The 27,578-nt window shown below is 39.7% G+C and overlaps 1 protein-coding gene across 2 annotated transcripts in view; it reads left to right on the top strand.

The window, feature by feature from the left end:
* The window catches only part of LOC124612782 (pinin-like), a 110,683-nt gene extending 85,624 nt beyond the window's left edge, over positions 1 to 25,059 (top strand). For both annotated transcript variants that reach the window (XM_047141179.1, XM_047141178.1), the window contains one exon: positions 24,160 to 25,059. In XM_047141179.1, coding sequence (XP_046997135.1) covers positions 24,160 to 24,506 — 347 coding nt within the window. In that variant the 3' untranslated portion in view covers positions 24,507 to 25,059. The remainder of the gene's footprint in view (positions 1 to 24,159) is intronic.
* The last annotated feature ends 2,519 nt before the right edge of the window (positions 25,060 to 27,578 follow it).

Genomic DNA, 27,578 nt, shown 5'->3' with positions numbered 1-27,578 from the left:
CGTGTCGCAGTAAAAAATGAAACTATATTAAATTTCCTACAAAAAAGGCCCTACTCATTTTTTCTCTAGAACTAATGGATTGTGCGGAGAGAGTGTGAGAATGTTGAAAAACTCGCTCGACGCGCTCTGTAGCTTTCGTAGTTTTTGTAGGCCAATTTAAGGTAGTTTCCGGCCTTGATGACCCCAAGTGTCCCGTATCAAACTGTTCGTCACAATTTGTCACCTCAATATGCTACCTCAATCTCGGGGCATTCCTTATGAAGTTTTTTGTTCCGAATCACTAATACTATCACCCCTCAAAGCATGTACCTCTCCTTCTGACTCACCCTGTGTATATACATGGTGGTCCATTGATAGTGACCGGGCCAAATATCTCACGAAATAAGCATCAAACGAGAAAACTACAAAAGACGAAACTCGTGTAGCTTGAAGGGGGAAACCAGATGGCGCTATGGTTGGTCCGCTGGATGGCGCTTCCATAGGTCAAACGGATATCAACTGCTTTTTTTAAAAATAGGAAGCCCCATATTTTATTACATATTCGTGCAGTACGTAAGGAAATATGAATGTTTTAATTGGACTACTATTTTCGCTTTGTGATAGATGGCGCTGTAATAGCCACAAACGTATAAGTACGTGGTATCACGTAACATTCCGCCTGTGCGGACGGTATTTGCTTCGTGATACATTACCCGTGTTAAAATGGACCGTTTACCAGTTGCGGAGAAGGTCGATATCGTGTTGATGTATGGCTATTGTGATCAAAATGCCCAACGGGCGTGTGCTATGTATGCTGCTCGGTATCCTGGACGACATCATCCAAGTGTCCGGACCGTTCGACAGATAGTTACGTTATTTAAGGGAACAGGAAGTGTTCAGCCACATGTGAAACGTCAACCACGACCTGCAACAAATGATGATGCCCAAGTAGGTGTTTTAGTTGCTGCGCGGCTAATCCGTACATCAGTAGCAGACAAACTGCCCGAGAATCGGGAATCTGAAAAACGTTGGTGTTGATAATGCTACATCAACATCGATTGCACCCGTACCATAATTCTATGCACCAGGAATTGATGGCGACGACTTTGAACGTCGTGTACAGTTCTGCCACTGGGCACAAGAGAAATTACGGGACGATGATAGATTTTTTGCACGCGTTATATTTAGCAACGAAGCGTCATTCACCAACAGCGGTAACGTAAACCGGCATAATATGCACTATTGGGCAACGGAAAATCCACTATGGCTGCGACAAGTGGAACATCAGCGACCTTGGCGGGTTAATGTACGGTGCGGCATTATGGCAGGAAGGATAATTGGCCCCCATTTTATCGATGTCAATCTAAATGGTGCACTGTATGCTGATTTCCTACGTAATGTTCTACCGATGTTACTACAAGATGTTTCACTGCATGCAGAATGGCGATGTACTTCCAACATGATGGATGTCAGCCACATAGCTTGCGTGCGGCTGAAGCGGTATTGAATAGCATATTTCATGACAGGTGGACTGGTCGTCGAAGCCCCATACCGTGGCCCGCACGTTCATCGGATCTGCCGTCCCCGGACTTCTTTGTGTGGGGAAAGTTGAAGGATATTTGCTATCGTGATACACCGACAACGCCTGACAACATGCTTCAGCACATTGTCAATGCATGTGAGAACATTACGGAAGGCGAATTACTCACTGTTGAGAGGAATGTCGTTAAACGTTTTACCAAATGCATTGAGGTTGACGGACATCATTTTGAGCATTTATTGCATTAATGTGGTATTTACAGGTAAGCAAGCTGTAACAGCATGCGTTCTCAGAAATGATAAGTTCACAAAGGTACAAGTATCGCATTGGAACGACCGCAATAAAATATTCAGACGTACCTACGTTCTGTATTTTAATTTAGAAAAACCTACCCGTTACCAACTGTTCGTCTAAAACTGTGAGCCATATGTTTGTGACCATTACAGCGCCATCTATCACAAAGCGAAAAAAGTGGTCCAACTAAAACATTCATATTTCCTTACGTAATACACGAATATGTAATAAAAAATGGGGGTTCCTATTTAAAAAATGCAGTTGATATCCGTTTGACCTATGGAAGCGCCATCTAGCGGGCCAGCCATAGCGCCATATGGTTTCCCCCTTCAAGCTAGAAAAGTTTCGCTCTTTGTAGTTTTTTTCGATTGAAGCTTATTTCGTGAGATATTTGGCCCGGTCCCGATCAATGAACAACCCTGTATATATATATATATATATATATATATATATATATATATATATATATATGAAAAGGAAGAGCGGAAAAGATAGTAGGAATATGGACTGGGGGAAAGAATGAAAGAGAAATCGCCTGGTTTAATTTTGCACAGAGCATAATAAAATCATCGCTAACACTTGGTTTAAGAATCATGAAAGATGGTCGTACACATAGAGCAGACCTGGAGACACTGGAACGTTTCAGATTGATTATATAACAGTAGGACAGAGATTTAGGAACCAGATTTTAAATTGTAAGACATTTCCAGGGGCATATCTGGACGGTGACGACAATTTGTTGAGTATGAGCCGTAGATTAAAACTGAAGAAATTGAAAAGAGGTAGGGTATTAAGAAAATTGGACCTGGATGAGTTGGAAGAACCAGAGGTTGTTGAGAGTTTCAGAAGGAGCATTAGGCAACAGCTGACTAGAACAGGATAATGGAATACAGTACAAGACGAATGAGTAGCTTTACGAGCTTTAAGGCAGCAAAGAATCAATCAAAAGACAAGGCCTAGTAGAAATTCTTCGATAACACAAGCGATGCTGAATTTAACTGATGAATGGAGAAAATTCAAAAATGCAGCAAATGAAGCAGGCGAAAGAGAACACAAACATTTTAAATTTGAGATTGACGAGAAGTGCAAAATGGCTAAGCAGGAATGGCTAGAGAACAAATGTAACGATTTAGAAGCATATTTCAATAGCGTAAATAGAAATACTGCCTACAGGAAAATTAAGGACTCCTTTGGTAAAGGGGAATTAGGTGTATGAACGTCAGTGGCTCAGATGGAAAACCATTCCTAAGCAAAGAAAGGAAGGCTGGAAGGTGGAAGAGGTATATAGAGAGTCTATACAAGGGGGACAGCCTTAAAGGCAATGTTATAGAAAGGTAAGTGGACGTAGATGAAGAAGAGATAGGAGATATGATACTGCGAGAAGAATTTGTATGAGCATTGAAAGAGCTTGAAAGAGCTAAGTCGAAACAAGGCCCTGTGGGTCAGAACTACTGATAGCCTTGATTGGGCCTGCCATGATAAAACTCTTCCATCTGGTATGCAAGATGAATGAGACAGGAAAAATGTAGTAATTCCAATTACTGACACGTGTAAAAATCATCGAATTATCAGTTCAATAACTCATGACTGCAAAATACTAACACGAATTCTTTACAGAGGAATGGAAAAACTAGTGGAAGCCGACCTCGGGGAAGATCAGTTAGTTTAAGTAGTGTGTAAGTCTAGGGACTGATGACCTCAGCAGTTTGGTCCCTTAGGAACTCACACACACATTTGAACATTAATGAGCGTGATTCAGTGGCTTTGCAACTGTACACGCCTGCCAACATGCTACAGTATTAACGTGATTTAATGTCAGAGTGAAACCATTAGCAACACGGCAATTATTTAATTAGTCAACCACCCGAAGAGGGAGTGTTATACTTGGTGCAGCGTGACAGGACAGTTTCGGTCTTGTGAGTGTACAGTGCCCGGTCCCTGCAAATTTGATTTTAAAATTAACATTGGTTAGTGGAATTTTTGGTCAAGCATTGTAAAAGCAGAAATGTTGAACTCGACAATGCAGGCGGTGCGGCAGCCACAAAGGCGTGGGCCGAGCTCGGAATTGTTGAACGGAGAGCTGAGTAACGACAGTGGGTTGGGCATCTCAATAAATAGGGAAGACAAACAATATGGCTATACAGCAAGAGGTGAATGATTCATGTTAGGAGATTTCGGGAGAAATGTTCACGGTGGGTGAAAATTATCTACAGGAGACTGAGACAGAAACAAAAGTGGAACCAGTACTAAATCAGGCATATGGTTTGAATTAGGACAATTTGAGTGAGTTATTTCATGTGATGGGTTCGATGAAAACTGATACAGGCTCAATGAACGACAGGATGAGTTCCGTAAAGACGGAGTTAAAACTGATATGAGTTTTATGAACGATAGGATGAGTTCGATGGAGAGTGGTTTAAGAACTGATATGGATTTGCGAAAAGATGAAATATCTTCTTCAGTACACAAAGATTTGGACGATAAAACGATAAAGAAAGTATATGGGTTTGATTACAAGCTTTACGATAAAATTGAGGTTTTAAAGAAATCTGTAAGCAGTGAAAAATAAGCAAAAAGAGGATTTGTACGATGCAGTGATTAGCAAATTAAAAGAAGATGTCGACTCGATCTTTAGGTATTTACAGACTAAAGCAAACCAGGAAATTAAAATAGTGAGTGATGAACAGACGAAAATCTGTAGTGAACTCTCTCGTTCTGTAAATACTTTGAACGGAGAGATCGGGAAGGTACAAAGCGAATCAAAAAAGAAATTAATAGAGACAGTAGAGGCGATTACTACTAATGTGCAGGACAAAACTTATTCCTTAGAAGCTAACATAAATCACAAACTTGAGAGATCAAAGACAAGGAAGTAGAAGGTTTGAGATAAAAAAAATGGCTCTGAGCACTATGGGATTTAACATCTGTGGTCAACAGTCCCATAGAACTTAGAACTACTTAAACCTAACTAACCTAAGGACATCACACACATCCATACCAGAGGCAGGATTCGAACCTGCGGTTGCAATGTTTGATGCGGATTTTCACTGCCTCAAATTCTACAGTAATGTGTTTTAACCTCACCACTTAAGTGAAAAATCAACTCGTCAGAGCAGATGATTTTGTCCAAAATATGTTCATCCCCATGTAATCGATTTAAAATATCCGCAGAAGTTATTGCGAGAAATTTTATCAGTGTCTTTTATTGCTTGTACGATCGTCAATCTGTACGGTTTCAAATGCAAACCGTTTCTCAACACACGCCGAAAAGTCGTATGTGGGATTTGCAGTTCGCGAGATGAATGCCACGCCGATTTCGTAGGGCTGTTGACAAGATGTTGTCTCACTCGCTCAGCGGCGTCGTCAGATGTGCTTGGACGACTTGATGATTTCCACGTCTTACCGAGCAACCTGTTTCTAGAAAACATTTGTGCCGCTCATAAATTGTAGGCCTGCTAATAGGATCTTTAGCGCACTTGGTACGGAAATTTCGCTGAACTGTTGTCGCCGACTTCGATTCTTCAAACCAAAACACACAGTTAGCATGCTCGGGTTCAGCAAAGGCAGTCATCTCTAACGCCACTGCCGCCAGCGCTCCTTACGGTGCTATTCGGCACTAGCGAACTACGCGATACAAAACTTGATGTATTTCCCTACATACCGACACTACAATCACCACTATAGGTACTATGAATTATTTATATGAATTATCAAAGTTGTAAAGTCCTTTTTGAAACACCCCGTGTTTATTAAATGGTAAAGAAGGTTGTATTATTTAGAATAATTCATTTTAGACAACAGAAAAGTATTTATACTGACCGAACTAATTATTTATTCAGTCAGTAAAAAATACGTGAACTACTAAAGTGGTAGTCGCACAAATGTGTGTAGAACCACTGAATATGATAACGATAATAATAATCTGCAGTAAACTGTGCGTGCTTGAGTTTTTAAGTGGTAGTAGATTCCCCAAATTCTAACCATGATAAAAATACTAACTGGACATCGATGAAGTCCCGTGAAGTATGAAGTCCCATTTGCCAACCATACACAAAATAATTGGAACTTAGAAATAAATGAAGTTCAGTGTAGGGATTAACAGATCCAAAGACGCATAATAAGTAGAGTCCAGTAGGGTAGCAAGTAATAATTCAGAAATGCAACCGAAATAATTCAGAACTCAGAGCTGCCCATCGCCTAACACTTGTGAAATGTGAAGAGTCACAACGTGGCTCTGATCGCAAGTCCTTTTCAGCCCAGAATTTTGCTACTCATGAACAAAAGTTAAGATATTTGCACAACCACTTGCCCTGCGAAACATATCATCTTACAAGATCTAAAATAACCTCTATAAGCTCTAAAAGAACCTCTCCAATACCTCTTGAACATCTAGAAGAGAATAACTGCTCGACACAGAACGACCATGAGCGGCCGTTCGCACACACTTACAAGACGCCTACCAAATTTTGCGACCACACAAATACATAAAACGGTCCACTATCGAAAAAAATGCGATTTGTAAACGTAACGCATTTGTTAAGAGTTATGTATTTTTCTACCGGTCCCCTTAGACCATACACAATCACAATGCCTTATATCTATCCACAATTAATCAAAACACGAAATTTGTGCACACATGCTCAATATTAATGACAAAGGAAATGTTGAAGCTCGATAAACAGTAAAGGTGACCTTCTCAATAGATCAATACATGCTATTCTTTGCAGTCTATTAAACGGCGGTTATACATATATATATATGTGTGTGTGTCTCTTTATTTTAAGCCAATTTAATATTTCATTAATTAAATAAGAAATCATACATACGATACTTGGTTATGTAGGAAACGGTACAATGTATGTCATGCTGCGATCACCTTTTTGTGTAAGTGTAGAGAATACAATGTTCTGATATATTTTCATATTTAAAAAGACATAAAACATAGAATTATTCAATAAATAACATACATACAAAGGTGTGCGTTTCAGTGATGATAGCTAATGAGCTCAGCTGTTATCCAACATTTTGATCGTAATGATCACATAAAGAACTGGGGAGTTATTAATTTATAATGGTTAGTGTAATGTTACTCATTTACAGTGTTACTGTGGCTTCTGTAGTTTTTATGGGACATTTGATATTAAAGTCTCAATACACATACCACAGTGCCGTGATTATGCTGATGTGATGCGATGAATCTGTGGATAACTACATCATTTCAAAGTATTTCTCAGTATCCATTGTCTGCGACAAAGCAATCTCCATCTATTCATGTTGACTCTCAAGTGAAACGACTTCGCCGTCCATTCAGGCACCAGGAAAACGGGAATTCAGCTCCGCTGCTCGCTCGCCGGCGGGCGCTTGAAATTGGGTTGTTGCCAGCAACGCTTGGCCTTTCTCCAACCGAGCCAAAGTTCATGATTTCAGTACCCTTACACAGTTGATAACTTGCCAGCGTCCGTGTTAATGTCACAAGGTAGATGCCTTGTATCCGCCGTTCGCCTGAGGAGTTCGGCAACCCCTTAGACACTGTGAAGCATCACAGGTTTGCATATGTACAAGGCGTTACCTCACTGCACTGCTTCGATCACAACAAGCACGACACACGGCAGGACAAGCGCCTCCAGAGATCCTCCGTGCTAGGGACATATTTCCTCCGCCGTGTCACGTGTGTGGGACTGGATCGACACGAATTCTTTCGCGCCCAGGCTACATAGGGCTGCGCAAACCAACACATGAGCAGTTCGCTACACCAGGCTCTGGGACACTTCATGCGCTGGATCTTAGCAGCCCGTCAGTCAGAGCGCGGTCGGAAGTCACCACAGCGAAATCTACGACACTCCAGTCACATCCCAAGACATACATGTAGGCCAACTAACCCGAACGCTCGACCTTCGTCGTTAAGGATTATCAGTGCCATAGTCTTCAAGTTCCACTATGTTTATTCACTGAAGGTTCCAGGTGTATTCTTGTTAGCGTCTAAGAAGTTTGTATTATTTTTTGTTGATACGCTTTGACATGTACGTACATTGCATTCTGGTTTTTCTTATATTGATTCAGCTTAAACCTAAACATTAATCACTATTTACTCAACTGGTAACTAGTGTACAGCGCCCTCAGGTGGGTGGCTGGTTTTCCCCCTCACGTAAATATAACCTGCTCAGAGTCAAGACCACGAGAGTACCAAAACTGAAACACTCATTACCACGTGTTAAGCGATGTTGACCATTACGAAATTGCTGCACATATGTAATTCTGCAGGCTTTCGTGGCCGTTGCCACAGAAGCTAAAGTCTTATGGGTTATTAGGCAGCGTTATATTTCTACTAAAATGATCGACGTTTCGACCCCTCTGCTGGGATCTTCCTCAGGATCTTATGATGTCCACTACTACTAGAACACTGTCACAAACGACTGTCGCGTTCTCTTATAAACGGGAGTTATCTCGCGTTAGTGCTGAAGAGGTGATAGTATTGGTTAAAGTTCATATGGCTACCATTGGTGGGCCATAGTCACAGGCTCATTTTCCCGCTCTGATGCAGAAGAAGGGGCGTTGTTGGGCAGTCTCCTGTGGATATCAATGGCGGTCCATCGTCACTGGACAGAAAGCCAATATTCCACACTTACACTGGAAAAGGGGATATTGGTTGCAATTCATTGGCTAGATTCGAAACGGATAGAGAAAGAGAGTGGTAATGTTTACCCAAAATATTATTTTCCGCCAAGGTGACTTGCAGTGCGTTGTTTATGTCGCTCGCACACCACGGCCGCGTATTCACTTCCTTCATGGTTGGGAGCGAAGATGCCGGAAGCCTATAGTCGTCCTCTCTATTGAAATTGCATGCATTCTTCGAAATTTCAACCGCTTCTCGGACTTTCCTTCCATAAATGTTTGTTTCCTTAGCCAGTACACGTACGTTATTAAAATCGATGTCAGAGCTACAGTTCTCATGATGTTCCGCTATTGCCGATTTTGCGTTTTGTTTTAGACGCGTGTGCCGTTCGTGTTTCTTAATGCGTTCCTTAACAGTTCTTCCCGTTTCGCCTATATACACTTTGCCGCAGCCACATGTCACTTGATAGACGCCTGATAGCGGAGGAAATCAGGTGCATCCGTTTTCCGTCGGAAAAAATAATTTAGTTTGTTTTGACTAAAGACAGATGTCTGAATACCATTTTCATTTAGAATTCTGCTTATGCGGTCAGTGACCCAGAAACGAACGGTAACCTAACGGAATGAGAAGGCGGCTTCTCGTCCTTATAAATATTTCGCCTAAGAGCCCTGTCGATTAAATAACTACCATACCCATTTGCCTTCAATGTCCTCTTTAAAAAGTTCAACTCCGATTCCAAGTTGTCGTCATCGCCTATACGGAAGGCACGTGAAGACAGAGTGTTGAGTACTGCTTGCTTCTGGGCTAGGTGTGGTGCGAAGTGGCAAATAAATATCTGTTTGTGTTAGTCGGCTTTCTGTCCACTCTGTGACCTAGAGTGTTATCAGATCTTCTGTGTACCAAAACATCTAGGTGCGGGAGACTGACCTCACTCTCAACCTCCAAGGTAAATTTGGTTTTAGGATGAATTCCATTTAAGAAATTGTGGAACGCATGAAGTTTTTCTTCGCTGTGTGGCCATATAACAAACGTATCGTCAACATAGCGGAGCCATCAAGAAGGCTTCAAAGGAGCACTACTTAACGCCTGCTCCAACTGGCGAAATGGGTGAACCTATAGCAAGGCCGTCAGCCTGTTCATAGAATTCACCATCGTATTTAAAATAGGTCGAATGAAGATGTAGTTCAACTAAGTGGCAAACATCTGGAGCAACATTCTCCTTTATGATCTTCATTGTATCTGATAATGGGACATTAGTAAATAACGACGTCATATCGAAGCTAACAAGAAGGTCACCTGCAGATATCTTCGGTGTGCGTATAATTCCTAAAAAAGGTTTCGAATCTTTCATAAAAGTATTTGTTTTACCAACTAGATGTCTCAGTTTGTCAGATAAATGACGTGCTAAAATATAAGTCAGTGAGTTAATCCCACTGACGATAGGCCTCAAAGGAACCGATTCATTATGTATTTTGGGTAGTCCACACATTCTGAGTGAGATAGGTATTCGTCGTGTTATATTCTTTGTAATAGTGCTGTCCAGTCTGGAGTCTGATATTAGGTTTTTCCCTTTCCGAACGATTCTGTTCCTCGGATCGCTTTTTAACTTGCGATACACAGGATCAGCTAGTAGTTGTTCCATCTTCCTGTGATAATCCACAGCGTCCAAAACAACAGTAGCATTCCCCTTATCCGATTTTGTTACAACTATGATTTCGTTTCTCACGAGATCAATAAGAGAGTTCCTTTCCTGCGCTGATATGTTGCTTTCGGAGGTTTCGATTTCCGTAGAAGTCTCGACACATTTTGTCTTACTTCTTCGGCCTGCACCTTCGGAAGACGAAACAAGGATGCTTCGACGGCACTTAAGATTTCTTCAACAGGTATTCTCTTCGCTGCAGTTGCGAAATTCAGACCAGAACTACAACAGCTGCTTCGTCGAGTACTTCTGACGAGAGACTCACCACTACTCGTTTCGGATCCACAGCAGCGTCTTCCTTCTGAATTTTAACCGCTAGCTTCTCGAACTTCTCTCCCCAGGACTGGGATAAAGCGCGCAGAATAACGTTTGATCATTGAACAATGTTTTCGGATGTTGGTGAATCTTTCGTCAGAAGTACTCGACAAAGCAGCTGTTTAGTACTTGGCGCGCTCTTTTAACACAGATCATTGTAAGTCCTTCCCCCTAGCCCCCTTTGAAGTAAAGCCTTCGCATTCATCATCTTTCTGACACTGCAATCTCCCCCTCACTGCCAGTGGCTATTTATGTTTCTCTCCCACTATCTCAGTCTGATTTACAGTATGTCCCACTGCCATCGTCTCCTCCCTTATGTACACTGTCTCCTTTTGTCTTTCTTTCCCGCTGTTACTTTCTCCACAATACATCAGCTGTTCAAAAAGTGTGGAAATTCCGACTTATTTTTTCCATTATATCCACGTGTTTAAAAATTCGGTCCAAACTGCGTCTTCCGCTATACCAACATGTTAAGGTTCGCCGGTCTGAGAGGGTCCATATCCTTCAAGCCTATATATGCTCTCCACTCATCTGTTTTATCATTTCAGCTGTCTTCTCTCTCTTTTCCTCCCACTGATTCTACCTACATCTGCCTCTCTTTCTCTGTCTCTCACTGACCTTCCGTATCTCCTTTCTTTTAGGCTTTCACTGCTATTGTCTTCATCCACCTCTCCTTCAGCGTCACTTTCTTTTCCCCTCCATCGCTGTGTTCTCTCTCTTCCCGTTCCGTTGGCAATGTCTCCTCTCTCTTCCACCGTCACTGTCGCTCTGCTACCTCTTTCAACACCAGAAAGTGCAAATGTGTTCGCATGCCATAATTTTTTGTTAGGAAGACGGTATGAGAATTGAGACTTCTGGTTCCCCACCTCAGTGTCATAAAGAGGGACATATCGGCCTTTTATGTGCTCTGATAGAACATTTTTCAGACAAGTACCTCCTTTTCCGTGTTACAGCAGGTTGCGGTGCGTTATAAAACGAATTTTGTAAGTCAGTACAGTTTTTGTTGGTTAATTTGGCGGCAGGGCACCAAACAGCGAGGTCGTCAGCTTCATCGGATTAGGGGAAGGAAGGAGAAGGAATTCGGCTGTGCCGTTTCAAAGGAACCATTCTGGCATTTGCCTGAAGTGATGTAGGGAAATCACGGAAAACATAAATTAGGACGGCGGACGCGGCCGCTGCGCCACTTCTCTCGGTAGTAAAGTTCTGAGAGTTTTCAGAATGAGAGTTTCACTCTGCAGCGGAGTGTACGCTTATATAAATCTTCCTGGCAGATTAAAGCTGTGTGCCAGACGGAGACTCGAACTGTCAGGAAGTTTCATATCAGAGCACACGCCGCTGCAGAGTGAAACTCTCATTCTGGAAACATCCCCCAGGCTGTGGCTAAGCCGTGTCTCCGCAATATCCTTTCTTTCAGAAGTGCTAGTTCTGCAAGGTTCGCAGGAGAGCTTCTGTAAAGTTTTGAAGGTAGGGGACGAGGTACTGGCAGAAGTGAAGCTGTGTGGAGGGGGCGTGAGTCGTGCTTGGGTAGCTCAATTGGTAGAGCTCTTGCCCGAGAAAGGCATAGGTCCCGAATTCGAGTCTCGGTCCGGCACACAGTTTTAATCTGCCAGGAAGATTCATATCAGCGCACACTCCGCTGCAGAGTGAAACTCTCATTCTGGAAACATCCCTTAGGCTGTGCCTAAGCCATGTCTGCGCAATATCCTTTCTTTCAAGAGTGCTAGATGAGCAAGGTTCGCAGGAGAGCTTCTGTAAAATCTGGAACGTAGGAGACGAGATTTTAACATTCTGCGTGCTGTCTGTTTGTTCTATAAAGTGTCTCCCTACTACTTTCGCGCAACGACGCTCTGAGTGTGTTTTTTAGGGAATTGACTAGTTTGAACCTGGGACCTGTTGCTGGTAAGGAGACGCCAGACCACACATGACATGTAGAGTTCAGAAGAGTTCAGTGAGACAAGTGATGATATAATAAAATACTTAATGATTTCAGTGTCAGCTCCACAGCACTCCCTGTAAAAGAATCTTAATACTAACTAAATTTTGTGGAAGGGGTTCAAGGCTTTCCTATATTTAGTTAGCTGGTAAAATAACGTCGAAAAAGCAGTTAAGTTTACCATTGGAAATTTTATTCTACTCACAAAACATTGTTTATAAATTGCAGTATTGATAAAAGGAAATATTTTAATACAAGATGTTAAAAACCAACTGCGTTCAACAAAAATATGAAAGAATATTCCCTGAATGGGTTTCCAAGTTCTACAATGGATCGAAGGCTGACCTATGCCATATCACATCTATAATCTAGATTTAAGTTTCATAAAAGGGAAAACTATCAAAATGGTCTACAGTGACCCTCAATTATCTTTAATTACTTATCTAACTTGTCATAAATTACAGTGGCTGATGTGGCTTCTCAGTAATTGTGTAACAGAAAAATCATCGCATTTCAGATTTTAACTTACGTAGCAAATGTGAAAACCATGAGCTTTAATTGACGATCGACACTAGTATTACGCAAAAAGTGGATGTAACAGATGAGACTTCTGCAGTTCTGAGTGAAGCCTTATGCGCTCAAAAATACGGCACCGCATGCGTTCATTACCTTGTCAGTGTTTAGGCAGCGTCTGGGGCGGCGGGTGGCACAGCTCCACACACCTCACCTTCTCCGAAGCAACTCTCTCCTAACTTCTCCTTACTACAATTTACTGAAGTTGGTTTAAAAAAAGCTGGCTGTGCTTTCAACTGACCAATCAGGGTCTCAATGTTAACCTTAAGCTCCGCCTACAAAATTCTGTCTATCCAATGAGAAACGTTATACTTTTCGTGGTGGGGCAATGTTTTTAACGTTTGCAACGTAACAGAGACGCGAAAAAGTCTCACGTTAAAACTTGCAACTGGTGTGGCCCTTTTAGTGCTATCATAAGATCTATACTGTTCTTCTGGAGGGCTCTATCTATTAACATGGGCTGGGGGTGGTTTTGGCGGTCGGCTAGCGACGTGGGTGTCCGTCCCTTATCATAGTGCCTCCTAGCCTACATGATTCTGCTCTCGGCTTCCGTTCTCGTTTCTCCCCCGGGACTGCGTCTATTTCACTGTGGGAAGGTATGACATGCATTTAGGCGTTCTTGTGTTAGTCTGTGGTATTCCATTTGCTCACTCGTCGATTGTATTACTTTGGTTAATTTAATGTCAGGATTTATTTGGAGCTATGTGACATACTGTCGGATTTGCTATCATGTCAGGGTTTTCATGAAAGGTGTTGAATTTGCCTGACACCTTACATATCACCACCCTTCAAACTTAATTTTTGCACTGAAGTTAGGCAATGATTGAACCGTTGTCTAAGTCAGTCAAAAATTATTCCTTTACCTAAATTTTGTTGCCTACTGTTCAGCCATGTGATTCTAGTTCTATGCTACTTTGTATTACTAATTTATATTTTTATATTCTTCCACATTATTCTCAAAAATATGTTTATATTGACAAGAGAAGAATATTTTTATGCTATTGTCATTATTAATTTTTAATTATTTTCTTTCTCTATTTAAGTGTGAAGTTCGTTTTTTAATAAGTTTGTTATCGAAAGTGAGGAGTTTCACATTGATTTTCTTAGAAATATTTTTTTTATGAATGAAGTAATTAAGTAAAATCTATTCCTAACACATTTTCTAAATATCATGTATAAGTAAAATGTTTTTGTTTCTAGACACTCATTTCAACATTGTTACACTAATTATTTCCAAGAATTGCTTTGACAAAGAAATATACATACACAAGTATTGAAATATTATCCTAACAAATGGTACAAATGTTAGAAAAAAGGAAAACATCCAACAAGATAATCTTTTATTCTTTGTTTTTATAAGGAGAAAATAAGTAAAATATAGTTATTCCTTTATTTTTATGAAGAGAAAATAAGTGGCATATAGTTTTAGTGTTTATTATACCTTACTTTTGTTCTTTATATACTGTCCATTTCAGAACTAATGACTTATTTTTATCGATAGTCTATTTTTTACTTAAGTCCTTAGTGAATGACTGTTATTTTGTAGTTTATCAGCTGTCTGGTGTGCTTAACTTATTTAGTTTTTCACACATTTCTTTTGTACAATTCCTACATCACATAATTTGATTTCACACATTCACACAATCCTATGAGTGTTTAAGCATGAGGTTGGCGAATGTTTTTGCACGAAGGTGATGGACTTGAGCGAGATGGATGTGGGCAAGTATTTGATGTACAGCTTCATTCGTCATTCCTAGTTGGCTTTGCAACGGTGTGTTGCTGTTGTGGAGGTCCCATAATGGAATGGTGCTGTGACTGCAGACTTTCGTGGTTTACTGGCTTTGTATGCGTGAAAGTCAGCGTTATGTGTCGCTGAAAGCGGTAGTTTTTCGTTGTGATACTTCACAGACGACTAGATTACAATAGGATAGGGATTTGGGAAGGTATGTCGTCTGTTCTTCACCCATCTTCTTTCTTGGTCTCAATCTTGCGAATCTTGAACTTCTGTTCTTCCTGCTTTTTCTTTGCTTCTTACTTGATTCTTGGTTCTTCTCTGGGCAGGATATAGGAATATTTATTGATAACTAGTCGCTTTGAAGTTCTCCTCTTGGTAACAGTTTGATAAATTGTTTGGACATGTCATTTCTACTTTGCGGAAGCTTTCTTCAGTTTCGTGCATCAGCGTGTTGTTTAATAGCAGTAGTGTGAGTTTTACACATATTTTTTGCCAGTGGTGGTTTGCCCAAGCAGTCTTCTCGTCGGGCCGCTTTTTGCTCGCTCCGCTGAGTCGGGGCGTCCTGGGACCCGCCTGGCCTTCCATGTGTCTCTGCAGGGTTCCGCATAGCAGCAGATTTACTGCCCACTTCGGATACAAGGACCCTCTGTTGGTCTCGCTGTCCTTTCCCTTCACTCGATGCTTCTGCCTTGTAGGAATAATGTCTTGCTAATTACGTCCTTATCTTTCTTGATACTTCTTGCGTTGCAACTTGTGGGTCATTGCATCTGGTCCTTGCTGGAGTTTTTACAATGGTTCTTACAAAAAGTTTTACTTATATTCATCTAACATATGTGCAGTGCCTACATTGTTTTATGCCTGTTTAAAAAGCCTTACAAATTTTGGTGCCCTTTCCATGTTACAGTTCTAAGAAATTTTGAGTCTTAACTTCTACAAGAATCCTCAAATTCGTTTTTTATTTTTGTGTAGTGTCATGGTGTACAGCATTTTAGTATTTCATGCTGTTAGACTATCTATGCTTTATCCCTTCACCTTAATCTATGCTACTATTAGTGTTATTTATGTTTTTATTGAAACTACTTTCTTTTTCCCACCTTCCTCTCTCTTCATTCTTCTTTCTCCTGACGATCTTATGTGCAACATAAACTTGAAATATTGTGCTAATTATTTACTTGAACTTCTTGAAATTTTTCATTAATTTCTTTATGGACTTCTAACATGAGTTGAGGCAATTCCCCTTTTTGTGCATAACATTCTAATTCTTCATCCTCTTTATCTCACATCATTCTTAATTGTTTGTTTATAACTAGTATTTCTTCTAATTTTAGCTTTTGCTCAAAGAGAAGTGTGACATTCCCGAATGTTACGCTACCTTTCCCCATATCTATTATCGCTCATCTCTCATTTAAAAATCTGCACCTATAATCAAATCTACAGTTAGTTTAGGTATAATCACGAAGTTGGCTTCGATCTTTTGACCTTGACACAAAAGAGTTAACTTTGTTTGCTGTCTCTTAACTTCTGCAGCATTGTTTCTAATAGGACCTCTTACTTTAATCTTACGTGTTTTCAGAACTGGCAATTCCGCATTGGCATTACACTGCATGAATAAATTTTCTGAGATTGCGATCAGTTCACTTCCTCTATCAGTTACAATATTGACTGGGATATTCTTTACCATGGCCTTCACAATTGGTTGAATTTGAAAGGGTTGGTTCTGTTCTTCTTCTTCTTGCATCAACAAATCCTCCACTGAATCATACATGAGTCTTTTCAGGAATTTCCCTTGTGAATTCGAACATTCTCTAGGATAAGCTTTGACTGCTACTTCTCTCTCTTTTATTTCCTCTTCTCTATTTCTTCCTTCATTTACACTTTCTTCAACATCCTATACTTTCCCCTCATCTTCGTCTATCTACTCCTTCTTCGTCGCTACTTCCACATAACCGCCTTTAAATGCTCTAATTATCGCTTCATAACTTCCTTCATTATGTACGTTGGGTTGTGTGCCCACTAGTAACTTACTTCCAACTTCTGTCTACTGCGCATTATCCTCATTGAATTCGCTTTCCCTGGTTTCCATCTCAAATAGCTCTGCAATACTCATTACTTCGTCCTTTCCTCCTACATTTGTTGTGCATGCCTCTGATAATTCATCTTCCTCGTCAGTACTCTCCCAATTAATTTCGTCCCAACACGATATTGTTATTTTCCTGTCTTCGATTTCATCTGGTCCCTGCGGTTTTGTTTCTTCCTTCTTCTCTTCTCATGATAAGGTATTTACTTCTCTGTTCAAGGTGCTGCAATTGTCCTGTTTCGGTGTGTCATTCTCTTTGGCATGGGCGCTTAGCTGTCAATTCGAACGTTTTTCGGGGTTTTGTGGTCTTACCTCCACCTCTTCTATCTGTATTCTCTTTTCTTGATCCGCTTGTTGATATTGGTTTCTTTGTTGATAATTTGTCGGTCTATTGGTTCTCCAATACCCGTTCCGGTTGTCATTGTTCACTGTGTAATAGTTGTTGCCGTTCCTGGGTGAATTATAGTTATTGCTGTATTCTTTTCTAAATCCATAACCGTTATTTTGTTGAAATCTGTTGTCGTTTCTTGGTGCGAAGTTATCACGTGGTTCGTAATTATTGATTCTTCGTACTGTGTCTTGTGGATTCCACTGCTTTTTGCTTTCGTTTTCATGTGCGCTTCGTCTTTTTCTTGCGTCATCTTCCGAAAATATAAACTCCAGTTCCCTTAGAATTCCTTTAAATGCTTCAACGCCATTGTCTCCGCGACCTACTAATGATTGCTGGTATTTCAATGGTAACTTCATCGCGCATAATTTAATCAATTCTCCGTCACTGTATGGTACATCTAAGCAATGATTTTTCTTTGCCATTACTTCGAAAAATTTCATGGGACTCTTCTCTCCTGAATTTTCAAAATATGGGTTCTGTAATAATTCGTACTTCACTTTGTTCTGTTCTTCGCTGGACCAATATCGTGAGAGGAACTTCTCTCTGAAATCTTCGTACGATCGGCACGGCGCTGCAACATTCTGCATGGTTTCTGCGACTGTTCCTGACATGTGTGCACATATAAAGTCTAATTTGCGTGCTAGCGTCCAGTGTTCTGGTAATCCTACTTGGAATTGATCAATCAAAGTTCGTGGATGTAATGAGTTTCCTTCTCGAAAGTGTTGAAATTTTCTGACTGTGAGGAAATGATCGTTGTCGTACTTCGTCATAGTTCCAAATGAAATTCGCGATTCTTCGCCACTTTTGTTTCTGATTATTTTTCCCGTCGTTCTTTCCGGTTGTGGTAGATCCATTGGATATTGTCCACTGTACGTTTCGCCTACCCTTGTGTAGTATCGTTGGAGTGGTACGCAATAATTTTCTTCCATCGGTTGTGAAAGTGTAGCTGAATGCATTGTACTGTACTCTTCGCGACCTGGCTTTCCATTGTCACGTATTGGTTCGGTATCTTGTCTGACTAGCTTTCCCGCTTCATTGCACGATCCAGACTGTCTTGAAACATACATTTGTGGTTCTGCATTTGTTTGTGGTGCCGTTTGTTCATCAAGAATTTCGAAACGTGTTTGTTGCTGTGCAGGCTGTCTGATTTCACGTATGTTACTTTCCGCCTGTGATTGGAATCGCAAATGCGTAATGTCTTCGTTAATTGCTTGTTTTTCCGGTGCTGTTACAGATACGGATGTGATTGCAGACTCAGTGCTTTTCTCGATCCTGTTCACTACGCTCTTCAATAGTTGCAACAACTCTGTCCGCAATTTCTGAAATTGTCGCTTCGTTTGCGCTTCTATTTTGACTATGCGATTATCGTATCTTTTCAGCGCTGCTTTTATGATACGTTTGTGTAACACACTGTTTTCAACAATTTCACGCGCTGTACCTGCTGCTTGTCTAGTAATTACGTTTACCTGTTTCTCTAGTTTCTTGACTTCTCCCTGGGTGTTGTTAATTAATGTTTTGATCTCGTCCTGAATGTCATTACGCAATGTTTCTACGTCCGCTTGTACCTTGTCAATGTCTGTTGTCAATTGATTGTGAGCTGTTATTAAGTTTCCTATCACTTCTCGAGATTCTTTTGCCTCGTCTTCAATATGACTTAGGTGTAACTGAATTTTTTTGTTTTGTTCTTTAATCTCACGCATTTGTCTCGTGGTTTCTGCAATTTGTTTCGTCGTTTCTTCATTCTGAATTTTAATTTGGTTCGCAATTTCTTTATTTTGTCTTGTCATGGTTTCCGTCATTTGTTGTAATAATTCTGCCAGGTTGGTGGGTCCTATTGCGTTTTCTTCCGACGTCCTACGCTCTGTACTTTCGCCCAAGTATTGGTTTGCAACCGATTGCATTGAACTGTGCGGTGACAAGTTTCTGCTCGAATTCCTTGTACTCTGTGGTGAGGGAGCTCTGATTACTTGTAGTATGGGTTCTACGTATTCAAGACGCAAGTTAGAATCCTCATCGACTGTCTCTCTACTTTCCTGCTCCTCTGTCGTATGCTGACCTACGTTTTCTATGCCTTGGCGTACATTATCCTCGTTATGGTGCGTTATCTGTACTATTTCTCGCGATACTGCATCGTCTGTTGTAATGTCCTCTATTCTCTGTCCATCTTCATGCTGGGTCTCTACCTCAATTCGGTCAATGTCTCGATCTGCCATTGCTAATCTTTCCGAATCCCTTATTTTCTGTTTTAAAAGCAATTCACGCGCCCTACTTCGTGTCAACATGCGCTCATACGATCTCACGCGTTTCATAAACTTTTTGCTCACACGACTTGAGACTTAATTATACCCAAGACTGACAATCCATTCACTTACTTGTTGGGTCAGAACCAACTTGTCAACGATGTATCCGTCACCTGTGTGCTTGCATTCGAGAGAAAACTTAATTCTAACAATATTCAAATTCATAACTTAACTATGCTATTGTCTCTGCTAGAATGTCTCACTTTCTATTGAATACTTTCTTACTATCTATCGCTGCAGCTACTGTTTTCAACTATTTATGCCCTTAAAAAAATTTATTAATAAAAATTTTTAACAGGATTTTTTCTGACCTACTTGGGCATGTGGTCGACCTTCAATCATGGTATTTTACCATCCTGGCAGGGTCGCCATTCTCTAACATTCTGCGTGGTGTCTGTTTGTTCTAAGTCGTGTCTCCCTACCACTTTCACGCAACGACGCTCTGAGCGTGTTTTTTAGGGAATTGACTTGTTTGAACCTGGGACCTGTTGCCAGTAAGAAGACGCCAGACCACACATGACATGTAGAGTTCAGAAGAGTTCAGTGAGACAAGTGATGATATAATAAAATACTTAATGATTTCAGTGTCAGCTCCACAGCACTCCCTGTAAAAGAATCTTAATACTAACTAAATTTTGTGGAAGGGGTTCAAGGCTTTCCTATTTTTAGTTAGCTGGTAAAATAACGTCGAAAAAGCAGTTAAGTTTACCATTGGAAATTTTATTCTACTCACAAAACATTGTTTATAAATTGCAGTATTGATAAAAGGAAATATTTTAATACAAGATGTTAAAAACCAACTGCGTTCAACAAAAATATGAAAGAATATTCCCTGAATGGGTTTCCAAGTTCTACAATGGATCGAGGGCTGACCTGTGCCATATCACATCTATAATCTAGATTTAAGTTAAGTTTCATAAAAGGGAAAACTATCAAAATGGTCTACAGTGACCCTCAATTATCTTTAATTACTTATCTAACGTGTCATAAATTACAGTGGCTGATGTGGCTTCTCAATAATTATATAACAGAAAAATCATCGCATTTCAGATTTTAACTTACGTAGCAAATGTGAATACCATTGACGATCGACACTAGTATTACGCAAAAAGGGGATGTAACAGATGAGACTTCTGCAGTTCTGAGTGAATCCTTATGCGCTCAAAAATGCGGCACTGCATGCGTTCATTACCTTGTCAGTGTTTAGGCAGCGTCAGGGGGCGGCGGGCGGCAGAGCTCCACGCACCTCGCCTTCTCCGAAGCAACTCTCTCCTAACTTCTTCTTACTACAATTTACCGAAGTTGGTTTAAAAAAAGCTATCTGGCTGTGTTTTCAACTGACCAATCAGGGTCTCAATGTTAACCTTAAGTTCCGCCTCCAAAATTCTGTCTATCCAATGAGAAACGTTATACTTTTCGTGGTGGGGCAATGTTTTTAACGTTTGCAATGTAACAGAGACGCGAAAAAGTCTCACGCTAAAACATGCAGCTGGTGTGTCCCTTTTAGTGTTATCGTAAGATCTATACTGTTCTTCTGGAGGGCTCTATCTATTAACATGGGCGGGGGGTGGTTTTGGCGGTCGGCTAGCGACGTGGGTGTTCGTCTCTTATCGTAGTGCCTCCTAGCCTACACGATTCTGCTCTCGACTTCTGTTCTCGTTTCTCCCCTGGAACTGCGTCTGTTTCACTGTGGGAAGGTATGACATGCATTTAGGCGTTCTTGTGTTAGTCTGTGGTATTCCATTTGCTCACTCATTGATCGTATTACTTTGGTTAATTTAACGTCAGGATTTATTTGGAGCTATGTGACATACTGTCGGATTTGCTATCATGTCAGGGTTTTCATGGAAGGTGTTGGTTTTGTCTGACACCTTACAAGGTACTGGAAGAAGTGAAGCTGTGTGGAGGGGGCGTGAGTCGTGCTTGGGTAGCGCAGTTCATAGAGCACTTGCCCATGAATGGCAAGGTCCCGAGTTCGAGTCTCCATGCGGCACACATTTTTAATCTGCCAGGGAGTTTCAAGTTTCTGAGTGTTTGTTTATGTACTTCGAAATTTTTATGTACTTTGACATGTATGAACTAAGAAAATGCACATATGCATTCACTTTATGTTTTTTTTCTGGATACCTTGGTCATCGACAGCAATTCATTGAAAGCGCCCGCCTTGTGATTCGAATCTCAAAAAACTAGAAATGTTTTTACAAATATTTTACTGAATTTGCAACCTTTTAAGCTTCACATGATTTTGGCGCTCATTTTAACTGCTTTTCAGGCGTATTAACACCCTCTTTAGCCCATTTTTTGTCTCTGCTGTACCACTTTGGGCGTATTGTCATAGGTGTGAACGACCTGTTATACAGACAGAGCTCATCATAAAGTTTTATTGCTTAAAAATGTTGACTAAAATTATAGTTTGGTAACCTCAGAACCCTTCAAAGACCCTAGAACCTTTGCCATGTGTTCAATAGGTTACTTAAAACTACATTTGCGCCCCAGACTGATCATTACGTGAGTATTTTACGCGTATGAGTACAGTAAATTAGTATCTACTGATCTCAATAACGTACAATTACATCGAAAAAATTTTCAATATTCCAGAGAATATTATCTTAAGAACATTCGGTAAAAATTTCGACGGTGCCGCAATGTATGTGGTCATCCCAACAATTTCTACTTTTGCGCCCAAAAATTATGGTTTTTTTCGGTGTATGTTTATAATGCATACAGATTTTCGAAACGGGAAAATGGCATTTCTAGACGAATGACTACAGCATCGCCAGTCAACCACGGTGCAAAAATGATAAAACCCAGGTTTTGCACTTTCCTGCATAAATGCGGTAAATTTGAACCTATGGATCTCAGTAACAAATAACGATGTCAAAACATTTACGAAGTTCCCCAGGAAAATAATCTTAAGACATGTGATAAAAATTTTGACTGTCTGCCATGAACAGAAAGTTTGGAAGTGACCTTCCCCACAATTAGTTCTTTTTGTACCAAAAAATCATGGTGTTCTGGGGTTTCCTCTTGAAGTGACCATGAAAAAATGGTTCTTTTGTAAGCCTCATAAGGTCCACCCTAGACTACACCTAATTTGAAAGAACCATTCAATTTGTCTCAGCTGGATATTCATAATATATAGAACAATACAGAACGATGAATTTGATTAGAAGTGAGAAACATGAAATCAACACAGTTCAGAAAAACAAGAAAGCATTGAGTCTTCATAATGGTAAAAGACGTTCTCGAAAAGAAATAGTCATTACCATATAGACACTATGCAGTCTGAGACTGCTTAAGCACTCATTTTTAACGTTGTAAAAAAATAGAATACAAATTTGTGTATATTAATTTAAACACTTCTGTAAAATCTCAACAGCATTAGCAGTACTAACATGTTTAAAAAGATTAATGAGTTAGAAGTAAATGCTTTATGTAATATTACTGGTTATAAATAATTATCTACCATTCATGGAGAAAAATATGTTTGGAACTTGATAATGAATTTAAAATTAGTTTACTTCATAAAAAATTAAAAATAATTAGTAACTGGATCTTCAATTTTTTGAAGGAGGTAATATTAAAATGAGATATAAAGAAATGAGGAAACTTAAAAATAATGATAAAGATTTCATCATTTGGAACTTACTCATGAAATTTTTTAAAAATTTTAATACATCCTATTAAATATTATAAAAAATAAATGGACAACACAAAGGAGTTAATCATTAAATGGACGACACTAAGGTGTGTAGTCACCATGTGGATAAAATATATTGAAGAACAATATAGGTATCAGACAGATGGTTATCATAATCTAAAGAATGTGATAAATACCAAAAAATAAAAGTTGAATCTGAATGTAATACAAATGTAAACAAGCCTTGTCGCAAAGAAGAAAAACATTTAGAAACAACTGTTCATAACAATCTTCTGGCTGCTCAAGAAGAAATAATTAAATTTTAGGTAACTAATTCTTTCTTTTATTTCTTTAAATTTCACTATTATTTCCTTACATTCACCTTTTTTTTAAAAAAAAAGAAGACAATTTTTATAATAAATGAGCATAATAAAAATATTCATTCATCTTATTTCTATGTATTTTATAGTAAAATAAACGTTTTTTAATGAAAGGAATTGAGTTAGACCTCAAATTTAGACGATAGTAGAAGAAATAGCAGGTTCTGGATGAAAATTTTTTAGAAGAAAGTGAGTGAGTGTGTCATTCGCTCACTTTTTTGTATTAAGAAATTGAGCTAGGACCTGCTAGTTTCTTCTACTATAGTCTCAAAACTGTGAAGTATGTCGGAATTCCTAGTGATCTGGAATACGTGGCATACATTTAATGCTTCTTCTAGCCACACTAACAGGAAAATTAACTAGTAATCTCTATGGAACTATGTTAGGTGGTCGACTTTAATCTGTATTACCATTCTGGATGGTAAGGTTCCAAGTGAACAGAAATATCTATATTTATTTGACAGCATTTAGGACGAAAAGCACATCATTTCTCGTCTCGAATATTTTTGGATATCATTCTTGGACAAAGCTGAGGCTTTATGTTCATGAATTCGCAGATATGTTCGAGGCTGTATCTCATGCCAATGTGTGCTCCACACCCATTTAGGTGAAAATTTACATTAGTTTGTGTAATGTCTCTTCATGATAGTCAAGATAAACGTGAGTGTCATGTTTTATTTATTATTTCAGGTGTATCCCTGAACTTGAAGGAAAATACAGAAAACGAACAAGAGATCAAGCCTGGTAGGTCCCAAGAGTCTGGACAAAAAGTGAAAAACAAGAAGGATAAGCGCTGCAAGGATACAAAGGATTGCAGCAGTTTGCCCTCGAAAAACGATGAATTGCCTAAGCGTCCATATAAACCTCAAAATTCCTCTGAGGAGCAAATTTCAGGACCCTGTCAACATACTCTAGGCACAAGCACTGACTCACTTCCTAGTCGTGCAAGTTTTGGGCACACCGAAAGAACATCTATCGCTGCAACAACTGTATGCAGTTGTATCCAGCCACGAAATAAACGCTCTTCTGGAACATGATCTTTCAGAAGTTGCTGAATGAGATCATACCGAAAATCTTCTAGTGTGAAGAAAAACGAAATCTATGAAGAAATACATCATGACTTATACTTTCATTTTCTTCTGTTTCATCATTGAAGGCGAGTTGGGTGAACCTTACTAAATAATTAGCATGTAGTTTTTAAATTATTTGATGATATTTATTGGTTTTTATTTAATAAGTAAATGAAGGAAATCGTTATCAGTCATAACATTTTGGTTATTAATGATTCACAGAAACATTATATGTAAATGTAAAAGTATATGTGACCGAAATCATGCATGTAGTAACCAAATGAAATTTATGTTATCACCTGAACCCTTCCAATATCTACTACAATTAACTGTATTTGATCTATTGACCTTTCAAAAGAAATTTTAATAACAGTTTGCCTACGCTTACAATGTATATAATACAAAACAATATTCCTACATTACTATTTACATTTGATTAAAAATGTGCTGGGTGTTTATTCAAAATACTACATATAAAAATGTTTAACGTGCAAATATTATGTGCTCAAATATTATACCACATATTATATGTCTGAATAATACTGCATCTTCTGTAAAAGTAATATTCGTGTAATCTACATTATTTCTTTAAATTAAATGAATGTTGCACAATATATATTTAATTTTTTATTAGTTTAATCTTATTTCTGTTATTCTGTTACCACAGGATCAATTTAGGTTTTCAGCTACAATAATGCAATTTTTTTGTATAATTATGTCGTAAATAATAAGATAGTTTGTGTTCCAGTTTTTAAACTGAGATGCGACGACTGGTAATGTTAGGAAGACAGCCTAGAACTGAATACAACAAAAATGGGCACAATGATTCGGGTGTAGGTTGAAAGCAGCAAAGAACAGGCAAAGCGCATGTACGAGGTGCATTCAAGTTCTAAGGCCTCCGATTTTTATTCTCCGGACTGGAAAGAGATAGAAACATGTGCATTGTTTTAAATAGAGGCCGCGTTCATTGTCAATACATCCCAGAGATGGCAGCACCGTACGGCAGATGGAATTTTACCGCCAGTGGCGAGAATGAGAACTGTTTTAAATACTTAAAATGGCGACGTTTTCCTTACTTGAACAGCGTGCAATCATTCGTTTTCTGAATTTGTGTGGTGTGAAACCAATTGAAATTCATCAACAGTTCAAGGAGACATGTGGTGATGGAGTTATGGATGTGTCGAAAGTGCGTTCGTGGGTGCGACAGTTTAATGAAGGCAGAACATCGTGTGACAACAAACTGAAACAACCTCGGGCTTGCACAAGCCGGTCTGATGACATGATCGAGAAAGTGGAAAGAACTGTTTTGGGGGATCGCCGAATGACTGTTGAACAGATCGCCTCCAGAGTTGGCATTTCTGTGGGTTCTGTGCACACAATCCTGCATGACGACCTGAAAATGCGAAAAGTGTCATCCAGGTGGGTGCCACGAATGCTGACGGACGACCACATGGCTGCTCGTGTGGCATGTTGCCAAGCAATGTTGACGTGCAACGACAGCATGAATGGGACTTTCTTTTCGTCGGTTGTGACAATGGATGAGACGTGGATGCCATTTTTCAATCCAGAAACAAAGCGCCAGTCAGGTCAATGGAAGCACACAGATTCACCGCCACCAAAAAAATTTCGGATAACCGCCAGTGCTGAAAAAATGATCATGTCCAAGTTCTGGGACAGCGAGGGCGTAATCCTTACCCTTTGCGTTCCAAAGGGCACTACGGTAACAGGTGCATTCTACGAAAATGTTTTGAAGAACAAATTCCTTCCTGCACTGCAATAAAAACGTCCGGGAAAGGCTGCACATGTGCTGTTTCACCAAGACAACGCACCCGCACATCGAGCTAACGTTACGCAACAGTTTCTTCGTGATAACAACTTTGAAATGATTCCTCATGCTCCCTACTCACCTGACCTGGCTCCTAGTGACTTTTTGCTTTTTCAGACAATGAAAGACACTCTACGTGGCCACACATTCACCACCCGTGCTGCTATTGCCTCAGCGATTTTCCAGTGGTCAAAACAGACTCCTAAAGAAGCCTTCGCGCTGCCATGGAATCATGGCGTCAGCGTTGTGAAAAATGTGTACGTCTGCAGGGCGATTACGTCGAGAAGTAACGCCAGTTTCATCGATTTCGGGTGAGTAGTTAATTAGAAAAAAAATCGGAGGCCTTAGAACTTGAATGCACCTCGTAATAACTGCCTCCAAATTTAGACACATTGCCGTTCTCTTAAACTCAGATTTGTTTCACTATTATGAAAGACATAAATGTGAACTAAACAAATATAGTTACTGCGCCCAAGTCTTTCACTATAAATTCCAATCTTTATTTGTGCTGAAGGTGGCACGTAAGTTCACAGTGAGAGGACCAACAAATGCAACTGCATTTCCATCTGTACACTCTGATAATGGTTGGTACATAGTGTATCAATATCAGGATCACTTTTCTCTGTCACCCATCCCCCCCTTCCCCCATTCCCCTCCCCTTCTTGACCACTATTTTTCCTTCTTGATGAGCGAGAATGAAGATTGCTTCTACCAATCTCTAAACGTCAGAATTTCCTCTTTGTGGCAATCCCGGAAATGTAAATAGGTGGAAATAGTATAACATGTTTCTTGTCTCTTGTGTGCAGCATACGAGCTAAATGCAAATATCTGATATTACGCTTAAAGTCGTAGAAACGTAAATATGCGTATATAAATAGTTCTTTTTTGGCATGTCCTTTAAATATTTCTAGTTAATACGCCGGTCTTCAGAGCGTGTGTTCATTGTACTCAAAATTAGAGCTATTTTTTAAAGTAAATATTTATTCCTGTTATTACTATACTTACAGGACTGAAACGTTTTGTATCATCCATACTGTGCTTTTAAAATCCAATGTTTTCACTCGGTCTGCATGCCATTTATTTCGGTAATTGGCTCGTAAGTGGTGATCTTTACGAAACTGAGAGGGAGCCTCTAATTACGAGGACGTGCTAAAAAGTGATGCATGCGAAGTTTTTATCCTCTTTTCAATATCGACTGAAATATTAGCCTTCAT

Source organism: Schistocerca americana, chromosome 4, assembly GCF_021461395.2.
Source record: "Schistocerca americana isolate TAMUIC-IGC-003095 chromosome 4, iqSchAmer2.1, whole genome shotgun sequence".
Classification (NCBI taxonomy): domain Eukaryota; kingdom Metazoa; phylum Arthropoda; class Insecta; order Orthoptera; family Acrididae; genus Schistocerca; species Schistocerca americana.
The sequence above is the reverse complement of the archived record's forward strand: the minus strand, read 5'-3'. Positions and strand labels throughout refer to the sequence as shown.